General features: G+C 43.3%; 1 protein-coding gene across 1 annotated transcript; it reads left to right on the plus strand.

Moving 5' to 3' along the window:
* Window positions 1-383: 383 nt before the first annotated feature.
* Window positions 384-1,703, plus strand: KCNJ11 (potassium inwardly rectifying channel subfamily J member 11; the record flags this gene model as incomplete). Its single annotated transcript, XM_082000344.1, has 1 exon — window positions 384-1,703. The coding sequence occupies exon 1, from the start codon at window positions 501-503 to the stop codon at window positions 1,701-1,703; it is 1,203 nt and encodes a 400-aa protein (XP_081856470.1). The 5' UTR covers window positions 384-500.
* Window positions 1,704-14,279: the final 12,576 nt, after the last annotated feature.

Consider the following 14,279-nt stretch of genomic DNA (forward strand, 5'->3'; position numbering starts at 1 on the left):
TCCCCCCTTCCCTTCCCTCAGGGCGACGCGGAGGAGCGGCACCCAACGGTTTTTAACCACCTTCCGTTGCGCCCGTTGCCCAACGACCGTTACGCAGAGGCGCGCGCGGCTCCTCCACACACAAGCGCGCGGAAACGCCTCAGCCCCTCGTCCCTCCGCTTCGGGCTCGCCGAGGGGCCAGCCGGGGATTGCCATCCCTCCCTTCGGGCTCCGGGGACCGTAACATCTAGGCCGGGAGCGGTCGAGCCCGGCCCCACACGCCGGGAACCGGCGTGTGGGGCCGGGCTCGACCGCTCCCGGCCTCGGCGGCGCCGCCTAGTGACCGCCGCGGACCCCGCCGCGCTGCCGGGACCGGCTTACGGCGGGGGCTGCGGCGGCGCCGTGCACCCGGCTCGGGCCCCCGCGGCGCGGCCGTCCGTCGTTCCCCCCCACACTCCCGCCCCCGGCGGAGCGGTGGCTGCATGGAGCGGCGCTGAGCAGCGGAGCGGCGGCGGGGAGCCATGCTGTCGAGGAAGGGGATCATCCCCGAGGAGTACGTGCTGACCCGGCTGGCGGAGGATGTGCCGGATCATGCACGTTACCGCGCCCGGGAGCGGCGGGCGCGTTTTGTGGGCAAGAACGGTGCCTGCAACGTGGCCCATAAAAACATCCGGGAGCAGGGACGCTTCCTCCAGGACGTTTTCACCACCCTGGTGGACCTCAAGTGGCCCCACACGCTGCTCATCTTCACCATGTCCTTCCTCTGCAGCTGGCTGCTCTTCGGCATGGTCTGGTGGCTCATCGCCTTCGCCCACGGAGACCTGGACCACAGCACCCGGCTGCAGCGTGACCCCGGAGATGGGGCAGTGGGGGTCCCAGCTGGCTTTGTGCCCTGCGTGACCAGCATCCACTCCTTCACCTCTGCCTTCCTCTTCTCCATCGAGGTGCAGGTGACAATCGGCTTTGGGGGACGCATGGTGACAGAGGAGTGCCCAGCTGCCATCCTGGTGCTGATTGTGCAGAACATCGTGGGGCTGGTGATCAATGCCATCATGCTGGGCTGCATCTTCATGAAGACCTCGCAGGCCCACCGCCGGGCCGAGACCCTCATCTTCAGCAAGCACGCGGTCATAGCCCTGCGAGAGGGCAAGCTCTGCTTCATGCTGCGGGTGGGTGACCTCCGGAAGAGCATGATCATCAGCGCCACCATCCGCATGCAGGTGGTGAAGAAGACTGCCAGCCTGGAGGGGGAGGTGGTGCCCCTCAACCAGATTGACATCCAGATGGAGAACCCTGTGGGGGGCAACAGCATCTTCCTTGTCTCCCCACTCATCATCTACCACGTGATAGACAAGAACAGCCCCCTCTACGACATCTCCCCCCTAAACCTTCACCACCATGAGGACCTGGAGATCATCGTCATCTTGGAAGGGGTAGTGGAGACCACCGGCATCACCACTCAAGCCAGAACCTCCTACCTGGCGGATGAAATCCTCTGGGGCCAAAGGTTTGTGCCCATCGTGGCAGAGGAAGACGGGAGATACTCTGTGGACTACTCTAAATTTGGCAACACAGTGAAAGTGCCCACCCCTTCATGCACTGCTAGGCAGCTGGAGGAGGACAAGAGCATTATGGACAGCATGCCATTGTCCCCTAAAGGCACAATAAGGAAGAGGTCTGTCAAGCTAAAGCCCAAGTTTACCATAAGTGATGAGCCTTCCTGATGCCTTTAGACTGGGAAACTCTGTTAGGGCGTTGTGTCTGAAACATCTCATAAACTCAAAACACTGAGGTGGCCTCTTACTTTTTTTTAAATTCAGGTTGGTAGCACAAGGTATGTTCTGGTGTTATTTATTGTGGGATAAATCTAAAACCAATTATATTTTTTTAAAGGTGTGAGAGATTTCAAGCAGCACTGGGAGTAGGAAAATCATGGTCTGCAGCTTTAAATTTCAATTCGGACTGTCCTGTTTAATTGCACGATCATTTTGCATTGTTTAATCTGCAGGTAATGACATATTTTCTCAAAAAATAAATGTATATTTATCTTCAGAGATTGCAGTACTGAGGGTCTTGCAGTGTCCTAAAGTCAGTAGTTTTTAACTGTTTTTTTCTAACTTGAACAATCAATATATCAAAATATCAATAATTAATAAAGTAGGCTGGATTTAAATTATAACAAAAAGGTCAGGCAATGTTATGTGTGAGACAAGACCAGATCTGGAAGTGTCTATGTATTATACTCTATGTCTCAATGAAATTAACTGCCAGGTTTGCTTCATCCATATTGTATTGTATGGAGCCACTCCTACCCCATGCAATATGAAATGTATTTGAACATTTACTTCTGTTTATTTTGAAACCTTTTACACTTCCAAAATAAAACATACAGGAATACCTTTTTGGACTGTGCATTTCTGACAGTAAGCAATGCTTTGCCTTTAAAAAGAGTAGCAGACAGTATACAACTGAAATTAATTATAAATAGGAAAAATTCTGTATTATAATTGTCCAAGTGAAGAGAAGCAACATTCCCCCCACCCACAGAGCCACATGGCAATAGGATACCCAGTAAAAAAATTAATCTCTCCCTTAGGTCAGAGTGAATTCTGTTAGATAATCAGGGAATATAAATAGATTTAGACAAATTAAAGGGCAATGCTGAATGCTGAAATTGTATCTGCATGCAGTAGGCAAAACCTTTCACTCCTTTCCTTTTGTAAAAGAAGCAGAGGGGTTTGTGCTTAGGAAGAGGAGGGATGTGTAAGACAGCATGGTCAGTTCTGGGATGCTATGTCACAAAACATACTCCTCCTGAGGAAATGATTCCCTTTCCATTTACATCCTGACCTCCCTACCCAGCCGATACTTGCCTTGGATTTAGCTGAATTCAAGATCTGGCATTTACCGGTAAACACGAAGGAGCCATGTTCACCCCTCTCAGTTCCACGGTGACAATTGCCCTTAGCACACACCTGCAAATCCTCTGTCTGGGGATATCAGTAAAAGCAGCAATTTTATTTCTATGCAGGGTTATTAGGAGATAGCAGCCGTATTAACTACAGTGTGCTATTAACAGGGCAAACTGCTGCTCAGGTAAAAAAAGATAATATTGTCCAAATAAAGCCTAAATAAGCATTACAGAACTGATCCAACACCTGGTTACACAAGCTGTGCAGAGAGGCACCAAATTACTTTCAAACTTAATTATTCAAAGAGCTTCTAGTATCGAGTTCTTGTGTGTTACGCCGTTCACAACAGACACCTGAAATGGTTTGTGCTGGCAATAATATGACAAATTTTTGATGCCTTTTCAGTGTAACGATATGACAAACTCACTCAAAATTGTGACAAAACTTCCATATTGACTATGGAATATTTTCAGGCATCTATAATAAAAGGAAAAAAATATTTGGGTAAAATCAAAGGTTGTTTTAAAATTACAAAATAGCAGTTATGTATTTCTGTTTTATGAAGACCTGTATCAGCATTATCAGACTGACAGTTAAGAGAATAAATGCCTGTTCAGTTTCCAAATTCCCAATACACCAATACTATTCTGTGAACAGCTCTAAAAATGTGGTGTGTGTTTCACAATGAAAAGACAGTCAAACTAGCATTAACAGGTAGTCAGCAAAGAAAATCTGGAAAGGCATGTTTTACATTTGTAGTCATAAAAAAATCCTATTTTTTAAAATAGGGAATGATTAAATGCCTTTGATTATTAAATTTCTTCTGTAAGACTGTGTCTAATTGTCACTATTTTCCAGCTTTCCCCTTTACTGCCTCTGTTCCATTGCCCATCGGAGGAGCGCTTACAGTACAGCTATTTGCATCTCCTAGACACCTTTGTTCCTTGTTCATTGTTCTTTTCAGCTGTCACAATACTACTGCTCTACTCTTACAGGAGTCATAGATAAAATATTATAGTTAGCTTTCCAGTGACTTGAAATTGTTGACTTCTCCTTAGACTCCTTAGTGCCTTATTTCAATGTGTAAGATACACCATAAGATTCTCACATCAAACCTCTTCAGCTCTGGTAGCATTTTAAAGCTCTTGTCAGGATTTGACCTAAATGTGAAGTAATTTCAGCAGCACTGCCATGCAACTATTTTCAGGAACGGATGCGAGCCTCTTTTTCCCTCAGGGAAATCTGTGCTACAGAGAGGTAGAAAATTCTCTTTGTTCACTGTGAGATGGGAGGGGAAAGATGGGAGGAAACAGCTTGCATTGGCTGGGCTGCTTTCAGGACCTCCTTTTATGTCACTTCTTTTACAAGAATCTGCCTAATTTTCTTAAGTCTTGCAATAAACAGGCATCATGATATTATGAGGAAGGCAGGATTTGTACTGTTAAAATCACCATATTGAATGATTTCAATCACAATGTTGGTGATTTTGAATCTCAGGACCCTTGTAATTTTAAATTCTTCTGTTCTTTCACCATTTAAAATATTCAGAAGCATTTCAGGGGCAGAGCAAGGAAGAATAAGTGTATTTATTTTGTAAGGATATTACTTCTTTGTGAGGATCCTTTCATTTTGTCATTTATGAAGTATTTGGGAACACAAATATCTGAAGTTGTTCTTAGAGTTGTACTTATGCTGACCGCCCCCGCTCTCCGTAGGAAGGTTCTGAAGAAGGTGTCAGTGCTATCATTTGATGTAGAAAAGTCCTCATTCTTAGCAATGAGCAAACACTGTGTTTTCCATAGTTGAAGTCCAAAGTGAGTGGGCTTTTGAACTTTCTCTCTCAGCCTATGTCTGCTTTTTGGTAGGTGGTATCGCAGTTGGGGTCCTGCCAAGCAGCTGGGGTGAGTGTGCTGTGGCTCCCGCCACCGCTACCTCTCCACATGTCCTCTGCACAGAAACCAGTGTGAGGGAAGCTGGGGGCTACATGCTCGGGGCTTGCCCTGATTGAGGAGAGGATGTGGACACAAGAAGCGGGAAACTGTAGGTTTTGTAGCAACCCTTTGCTGAGGTTAGCGTGTGGTAGAACCAACTGTGTCCATGGGAATTGCCTTTCATGTGCTTCAGAGTCCAGAGACCATTATCAGTTTATACTCATAGTTCACACTGTTTAGTGCATTTGAGTTGGAGTTTGTCTGGATGGACAGAGGATCACAGAGCTTATTAGAAACAGAGACTGCAGAACACTTATTTTCTATGCCATCATTTTAAAATACTTGTAGTGGCTGCTGGTGAGAACATAACCATTGGGCCTATCAGTTTTATGTTGCATTTCCTAAGAAATCAGGTGACATATGTATACAAAATTAGAGTATAGCAAGGTCTGACTTTGTCTCTTTATCCCCCAAGGCACAGGACAAGTACAGTATTATAGCAGTGTACTTCAGTAGGACCATGTCCCTATAAAATACATAAAAACCAGCAATGAACTCAAGAGGCTGCATAGGAAGGCAAAAGAAGGTCAGGGACACAAAATAAATACATTTAAAACCCACAGGTGACACAATGGGAAGACAATGTCAAGAAGTAATTAACTATTTTCTTTTGAAGCCCTTCACACCAGCAAAGGAGTGACAATGCTGAGATGAGAGATCAGAGACCTAAAAAGCAGATACGAGAGGCTGGTATCAAAGTCTTTAACAGGCCAGGGCTCAGATGCTAGCTTAGATGAGCAATGGGGTCAATGTCAAAATTCAGTCTGCCCTGTAAGGCAAGACCGCAGGTTGGGCATGACCAGCATTGCTCAACCCAGTAGGTAAATATTGCTGCGTGTTGAGCAAGGTACAAGTCACAAGAGAGCCCTGTTGGAAGCAGTGTTAGGAGGACTTTGTGGCAACTGATTCTTGTGATTAGTTATTTATTAATAGTTAATAATATCAATCTAATGAATAATTAATAGTTCTTTGAAAACTGAATTTGTTTCTTCATGTTTTCCTTCCACTTCCTCTCTTCTTCTACATCAGTTACGCCTAAAGGTATTTAATGTAGGTCTGCTAGCACAAATTGTTTTGATTTGGGATGAAGCATAAGAGTGCTTTGCGAAATAAAATAGATATTAGAAACACAAATTGCCAAGCTTGCAATTTTCACAGCAATTCCGTGTACAAAGCGTGGAAATATATATTCCTAGGAACTGGATATTCATAAACTACCATAGATTATTCCCAGTTGTTCATTTTGCAGGTCCCTGTGGAAGGGAAAGTGATTTAGCTCTTCGGGTTTGGATTGAGGGAAAAGAGAGGTAAGTTCAAAATCACTGCATTTTAGGCTCCCTGGTTACACCTTTCTCCCTCCCCATGCTCAAAGTCATACTGGTATTGCCACTAAAAATGGGCAGGATCAATGTTCTTTGCAGTGCATGTTCCTGTGTGGCCCTGCATTCACCCAGGGCCAGCTGCCCCATTCCAAGGTGGCTACCTCAAACCTCAACTGCCCTTGAAGGCATTAGAAAAATTCCCACCCATTTCAGTGGATTTTTGGATCAAAGGACATAATCTGCCAGCCGTTTGAAAGCGTGTGCTGCAGCAGAAAGAGGGATTTAATCAGTGCTGCACACTTTACTCAAGCAGAGCTGCTGTTTGAGGTGAGAAGACCTTGTGTGAAGGAGGCCTTGGGTAAGCAGGAGGTGGGACACGTGTTCAACGTGGCTGGTGGCTGTCTAACTGCCTGTAACAAATGACTCAGTGTACTATTTTTGATTCGGCAACAGGAGAAAGATACGTGATACAAACCTCCACCCCCCCACCAAGGAGAACTATTAAAAGAGCAGAAGACATTCTTGAGAGGCTGCAGATACCACTGCCTCCACCCTGCTCTTAGCAGTGCTGGGTTCCTACAGAGGACGGTACGCTGCATGTTTTTCTGCCTTACGACCCTATTTTAATACATAATGTGACTTCAAAGAATCATCACAGGGGAATGACTCAGTTTAAAAGTAATTTTCAAAAATCAAAACCTGCAGCCCCTCTTCGCCATTTGCCCCTGTCAACCTTTGTGCCTGACTGACTTACTGAATTTAAATGCAGATGGCATCTCTACGACAGGTTTCCCAACCTGCTCCCTTACTGCAAAGCTGAGCACCCTTAAATTATCAATCCTGCCTGAACTGGAGGGCGCCCAGAGGCCTCATGATGGCGGCCCCGCAGAGGAACACGTCTCCTCTTTCCTTCCCTCAGGAGAGCTGGGGCCTGCCCTGGCAGGAGGCATCGAGCACCCCATCTTGTCCATCTGCCCCTGCTGCCGTGAGGGTGGCGAGGCCCTGAGCTGGGCGTAGGGCTGCCATGTGCTACGGCAGGAGGTGGGAGCCGCCCTTTGCCTTCCCTGGCTGTTCCTTGTACATTTGCTATTTTAAGTGGCAAATACCTGCTCATTGTTTTGCATTTATGTTTTCTCTGCCCGAGAGAGGGTATGCACAGTGTATAAATAGCATTGGTGGTGTTATAGTCATAATAGTGTTATTCCTGAGCGGAGATGAGGCACAGAGATTGACAGTTAGCATCAATGCCAGGAACAAGAACCCTTGACTTCAGTGAGCTTCAAATTGAGCCCACATTTTAAATCCTGGGCCTTTAAATCCAAGAGAGCATGCCAGGGAATTCATTAGCACCAGGATTTCCCTCTTAGGGTTGGGCATTATTAGGTTAATGGGGTGGGCAGCTGACCCAAATAGTCCCTGATGGTGCCTTTGCTACAACAGTGATGCTGTTCCCCATGTTTTATGTTAAGTCTCCTGGTTTAGCACCTCCTGGGAACGTCTTCCTCTGCCTTGTAAGTAAAAAAAAAAAAAAAAAAAAATTCTTGTTTTATTTCCTTTTTTCCTAGCATGAGAGAATATGGCCGTTTTGTGTATTGTATAATCCTATATGCTGAGGTACTTGAATGTTTGTGTCATGGTCTGAGATCAGCTTGTCCTCTTTGTCAAGGACCTGAAAGGAGGTCGTAGCAAGGTGGATGTCGATCTCTTCTTGCAAGTAACAAGTAATAGGATGAGAGGAAAGGGCCTCAAGTTGTGCCAGAGGAGGTTCAAATTGGATATCAGGAGAAATGTCTTCACTGAAAGCGTTATCAGGCACTGGAACAGGCTGCCCAGGGAAGTGATTGAGCCACTGTCCCTAGAGGTATTTAAAAGATGTGTAGATGTGGTGCTTAGGAACACGTTTTGGTGGTGGACTTGGCAGTGCTATGTTAACAGTTGGACTTGATGATCTTAAGGGCCTTTTCCAACCTAAATGATTTTAAATTCTTGCTGCCTTCTGGTCAGTGTATACAAGTAATGTGGACAGTATTTTCCACGCCCTGCCTTTTCTCAGATGCATTTTTCAAGTGTTGTTAGCTCTCCTTTAGCTTTAAAACTCGAGAAAAAAAGTTAGCAAGATAATACTTCTTACATGGGATGGGTGGAGAAGAAGGGTAGTGAGATGAGCGGAAAGATTGAAGTGCTCCTCTTGCAACATGTGTGGGTTTTGTTGGAGTAGAGTGCCCAGAGAGCAGCTTCCTTATGTAAAATGATGGTAAATTTTGACCCCGAGAGTAAAGAAGCTACTGTATGTAGCCATCCCCAGGGATGTTTTAGAAGATGACTAGCACTCTATGGGTGTACTGATCACTGAATACACAAAGCCACAAGGGTGGCTTGATTTGAAAGAACTAATGGCTGGCTTCACCAGCCATTGAAGAAGGCTCATGCTTACTGAGAATTTATCTAGAATTAAGGGCAGTAAACAGGCATTTTTCTAAAGGCAGTATCTGTCTTTAGAAATATCTCTATAGGAAGTACCCATCATTTTCTCACATATTTTCTTCTATCAAGTGCTGTCTGGACATCCACAGCTGAGATCTTTACAATTAGGATCTATCTGCTTTACTAAATGGCTGCATTTCATAGTGGTATTTGATCATTCAGTTTGAAAGGTTGTTCTTTGGTGTTTCCTTTTTTTAGTTGTGGCAAAGTTGTTATTCCTTTATTTGAATTTTTTTTCCTACTTATTTTGTTCATTACCATACATAACCTGAAAAGTATGTAACTTCTGTTGTATTCCTGAACAACATCTGTTTAAGGCGGGGGGGGAAGTTTCACAACGTTCCATAGTCCTGTGACCCATAGTCAGAACTCTTAAATTACAGTACTACCATTCAAGATATTTCAACAGTATCACAAGTGTTTCTACTGTTACGTGCAGACCTCTCCTCACTGAAGAGAGTCCGTTCCCTTTGTTCAGTGGAGCTCAATCACATTTTAAAATGTAGGTTTCCTCAAAAGTTTCATCTTCAGTAGAAACCTCACATATGATCCTACAGTCTTAGATCTGCTTTTCTGTTTTGCAAGTTACACAGGAGATGAAACCAGTTCCATCCTCATAGTCCTTATTTTCTACTTCTTCCCCAACCGGGAATAGTCCCTTAAACCCGGTTAACTACCCTGTTTCCCTTCCTTCCTGATACATAGTGTTGAAGTGTCACATCCACTCTTAGCCTTTGGATGTGCAGTAATGGATGTGCAGTAATCTTCAAAGTGGTAACTGCTTCTTGGCTAGATGGACCAGAATCTTTGATTTTATTTTTTCAGAGAGAAGAGGGTAAAGGTCTTGGCACCAAAGCCACTCCATAAATGTGTCATGTTGGCTGAGTGGTTTGTGTTCTTCTATTAAAACTGTAACTTTCCCATTTCACTAATGTCCCATAACGTTAAATAACTACCTGAAGAGACTAAATATAAGACTCCGTGCCTGCTTATTCCCCTTGTTTGAACTTGGCCTTGAGAAGGCCCAATGTGAAAATATCCTGTGTTCAAAAACCTTCTCTGTATCTCTGTGAACCTCTGTCTGGGCTGCCAGCAGTCCCTTACTGCCTCCTTCAGGTGACTTCCATAGCAAAAAAGGTTTTTGCTTAACAACTACTAGTATTAACTTGGGGACAACTTTTGTTGTGGTGACGGGCGATATACATCCTGCCTATTTCTTCCCTTCTACACGCACATGCCGATCCCAAACCGAGAGTCCTGCAGGAGAAACAGGGGCATGCAGCTACTCACCATACCTTCCAGTAACGCTTGCCTGGTGAGGTGACAATCATGCTCAGGAATGGTATCGGAATGGCCTTTATGGTTTTGTTCTGCTTTAAAACTAACACTTTAAGGGTTCTCTGTGGCTCTGATTTGCAGTCAGAGACAGTTTATTAGGAGCCCTCTTAGATTCTTCTACAAAGTAGGAAGAAATACAATTATTTACAGTAGTAATAATCTTATACTTACTTATCATAAGGGGAGTTAATGTACCCATAGAAAAATCCACAATCTTGTATTAAAAGGTATTGCTGAATATACACCAGTCCGCAAAGTTCTAGTAATATGTTCTCATTACTCAATATTCAGTCATTGCTGGTTTTCACGTTGACTCTCAGGGAAACTACTCCAAAGTGTGCTAAATTCAACAGATTTCTCTCTACTGACTTAAAAAAAAAATTGGATGCAGTGCAGAGAATGCCTGACTAAAATGGTGTGCTGGTACTCATGTTTCATTCATTTTTCTGAAATAGTTTAAATAGAAAAAGTACTGATCAGCATTAGTTCAGAGGTTTGATTTGACCCTTAGTGAGTTATAAGGGAAAAGTTCTGTTAGTTCATTTTTAGAGTTTACGGTGTAGCTACAGCTCATTCGGTGCATAACTGTGGGATGGAAAATTTGAGAATTTCCACATTATTTTGACATAGAGAAGTACTTCCTTAAAGGTATAATCTCCTTTAGATAAGACTCCAATACCTCTAATAACTTTGTGGGGTGTCTTTTCCCATTATCCAGCCACATTGAAAGAAGCTTGAGTATTTGCAAACTAGCATCCAAATTTAAACTAACTTCTAGGAGATAACAAACAATGATAAAACAGTCCAGTTTACCTGCAAGCTTGAGTTGGAAGGCTTGTCCTACACAGTGTTAAGTTGCTGGATGAAAAACCTCACATCTTAATATTTTAATACTGTCAGATGCCATTGGAGAGAACTGTACTTTGCTCCTATAAAAATGTAGTCCATTTTCTCCAATATTAGTTTTTATGACTTGCTTGGCTTCAGGTAACTCTGGTCTTTGTGGCTCTGATAGATACATAGAACTCTTGGTGTCATCAGGTACAACATGGGAAGTTCAAGACAGAAATTCCTACACAAACCAGAGTCAGTAAGACTCTTATCTGAGACAAAAGGAAACTTTGCTAAAGCAAGAGAAAAAGTCTTCCATTAAAAAGCTGCTGCAGTAAAATGCTCCTGGGACACTAAGCCAAGAGTGATTTATTACAGAAGGAAGAATTGCAACAGGAAAAAAGTATATGCCTGCTGTTCTTTGAGTCCTCAGTACCTGGCCTCAGTAAGATACGCACTTATGTACGTACATACGTAGTGTGTCATGCTGCATATATTAAAAGAGAGAAAGTTTGCCCTTTGTTAAAGGGTGTGGGTGGGTGGGTGTTTTTGTTTTTGGTTTTTTTTCTGGCAGCAGAAATAAGACCATAGTATGAGTCCTATCCACCTGATGGCAATTAAGCACTTGCCTTGAATAGGCTCTTTTCAGCCCATTTACCATCACTTCTACCAACTAAAATATTCTGTTACTTTACTACAAAATCAGAGGAAGATCTATAGTTTGATGTCAAATGAGTTGAGAAGTAAAACCCAGACAAGGGTTTGATGCTAAGACTTCTCAAGTATGAAATCTAAAATATACATATTGCTTTCTTGCCACTAGAATTTCACAGCAGAGTAAATAGGAAATTATATCTTGTGGTGGAGAGGGAAAGTGAAATTGTTCCTGTCAGATGGATTATCTCCTGGACAGAAAACTGGTGGTGGAATGGATGGGTTAAAGCTAACAGAACCTCAGGTTTTGGCTTTTATTTTTTTACCAGCCGCTTTCTTTTAGCAAATTTCATAGTGGGGAGTATAACATTCCTCACTTGTTTGAAATAAAACAGTTCAAGGAAAGCAAAAATACAATAAATTCAACCTTTAGTTTATACTAATTTGTTGGAACTTTTGTAGAGAGTGTCAGTGGCAAAAATGTCATGCCAAGTGAATATATTTCCTGGAGAAACGAGTGGACAAATTCAATAGCAAGCTACAGCCAGGGTCTCCTGGGGGTGAATCATGCTTGCACAGTGACTCTGAAAGCTACACCTTCCTGTCCCAAATGACTCTGTACACCTGAAAGAAGATTTCCCCCCCCCCACCCCAAGTTACATCAAATAGTGCTCTGTACTGCCCTTAAAATGAAAGGACACGTAGATGTATTATATATACCTGGAAGCCTTAGAAATACCTGTTTTGTGATGGGTTTCTCCAGGCTTTGTACATTACTTTGAAAACAACTTTTTTCTTTTTTTTTTTTTTATTTACAAACATGAAAGCTGCAGGTGTCAGACTGGAGCTAGAAGTCGTCACCCGAGTTGTCTGGTGGCTCCTGTCTGATGCTACCCTTGATTATATCCTCCCCCAGTAACCACTGGACCTTCAGGGCAGAAATCACTTACTCTGTGCATATGCAGACACAGAGAGATGTTATGGCATTTGCTAATGCTAGATAAGCAGATAAAGGCATGAAAAGGAGCTCAAATAACTTGATTATTTAGCTCTTTATAGCCTTGGTATTTATATATTTGGTTATTTACACAGGAAGCAAGAGGGATCCAGTCTCACCGAGGAATGCAATAAGTATGAGAACTAACTTTCTTTTGACAGCTTAGACACATCAAATGTCTAGTCCTCTGGATATGAAAAGGTACTTATTTATAATATTTTAGTACTAGTCCAGCTACGGGGCTTCTGTAACAAATGTCATGTATAGTTATATATTTTACTATATTTTCCCTGGCTTATTAAACTTTCCCAGTTTCCCCTTGCTAGTCCTCCTGGTGGTCCCCGAAACAGCTATGCCAGCGCAATTTAAAAGGTGGTGAATTATGGTGAATACAAGTGCTTTCCCTGCTGCAGGAAAAACAATCTATTTACTTTCTTGTAAATCATCACTGCCATCCTATTAAAAAAATATTTCCTCAGGAAAATACTTCACAACCTCCAAGAGCTATTTTTTCAATTTATTTTATTTATTTATTTATTTATTTTCTTGGTAAGAGTTTCTTGAAACTTTCTTGTGGATAGAGACCATCAAGTCTGCTCAACGGATTAGGCTCCCGGATTTCCAGTTGGGTAGGCAGGAATACAGATGCTGTGGACACTCTGAAATCCTCAGGCTAGCTCTGTTTCTCAAGCTGAATCTAGACTCCCAGCTAGGTTTAGATCTGTATCTGGAACATTTTTCTTTCTTTTGCACGCGTTGGTTTGCAAGCACAGTGCTATGTAGGTGCCTCACATTGGGACAAAACAATCAGATCTTTTTTTTTCTTTTCAATACTTTATTAGGATAGTTTGTGACAAAGCCTGTGAAACCTTATCAGGAGCAGCACTGTTGTTTCTCCTTAGACTCAGCCCTCTCAAAACCACTTCTGGCGTCTCTAAGTGTATAAAACTGGACATCCAGGACACAGCTGCGCTGATCTCACTCTGAGCGAGTCTGACTCATGGCAGAGCTAACACAGGTTTAAAGACAACACGTCCTCTGCAGGTGTTTTTCAAGTGGACTGAAGAGGAAAGCATAAACATACTGCCCAAAGAAGTCATTTTGTAAACTGTGAAAATAGGAGTTCCTTGTAGTACTGTTTGAACGTGTGACTTCAGCAGTGAACTGCACCGCGTGGTCGTGTAAATGGAATTAATTAACTAAATGGAATTTAGTTTTCTTTGCAATACAGTTTTGTCTCCACCAGCAAACCCCCCTTTTGTTCAGCATCTGTGAAGGATCCTTCTGAGAACTACTCATCATCTTTATACCTAAAGAGTTCAGTTCCTTCAGGAAAGAAGGAATGGGCTCTGCAAGTTAAAGTGAGAGACTTGACAGCGGTTGGTATGTCTGTTAAACATTGCACTGCATCCAGCGCTGCTACGGCTAAAAAGCAAATCACCAGATTTCTTTAAATTTTATCAATATGTGATACAGCACTGCAAGGTGCTGACTGGGGGTTCTTCCCTCCCCCAGATGCTGAGCACCATGAGCCCCAGAGAAACCCGTGCTGGAAGCCCGTAACATAGGCAGAAAGAAAAGGGTCGGGGAAGGATGGGTTTCACAGTTGCACCCTATGCAGCTGCAAAATTCCTCTGAAGAAAAACCAAGGAGGTGCTTGAAGGGTATTTGCTTTCCCGGTTAGAGAGATCTGGTGGCTGTGACCAACAACTGTTTAAAAGATTAAGCTGCCTTCTGTGAACGCAACATGCCTTTTGTGAACAGAACATGC

This window comes from Phaethon aethereus (genome assembly GCF_964289735.1).
Source record: "Phaethon aethereus genome assembly, chromosome: 5".
In the NCBI taxonomy this organism is placed as follows: Eukaryota; Metazoa; Chordata; class Aves; order Phaethontiformes; family Phaethontidae; genus Phaethon; species Phaethon aethereus.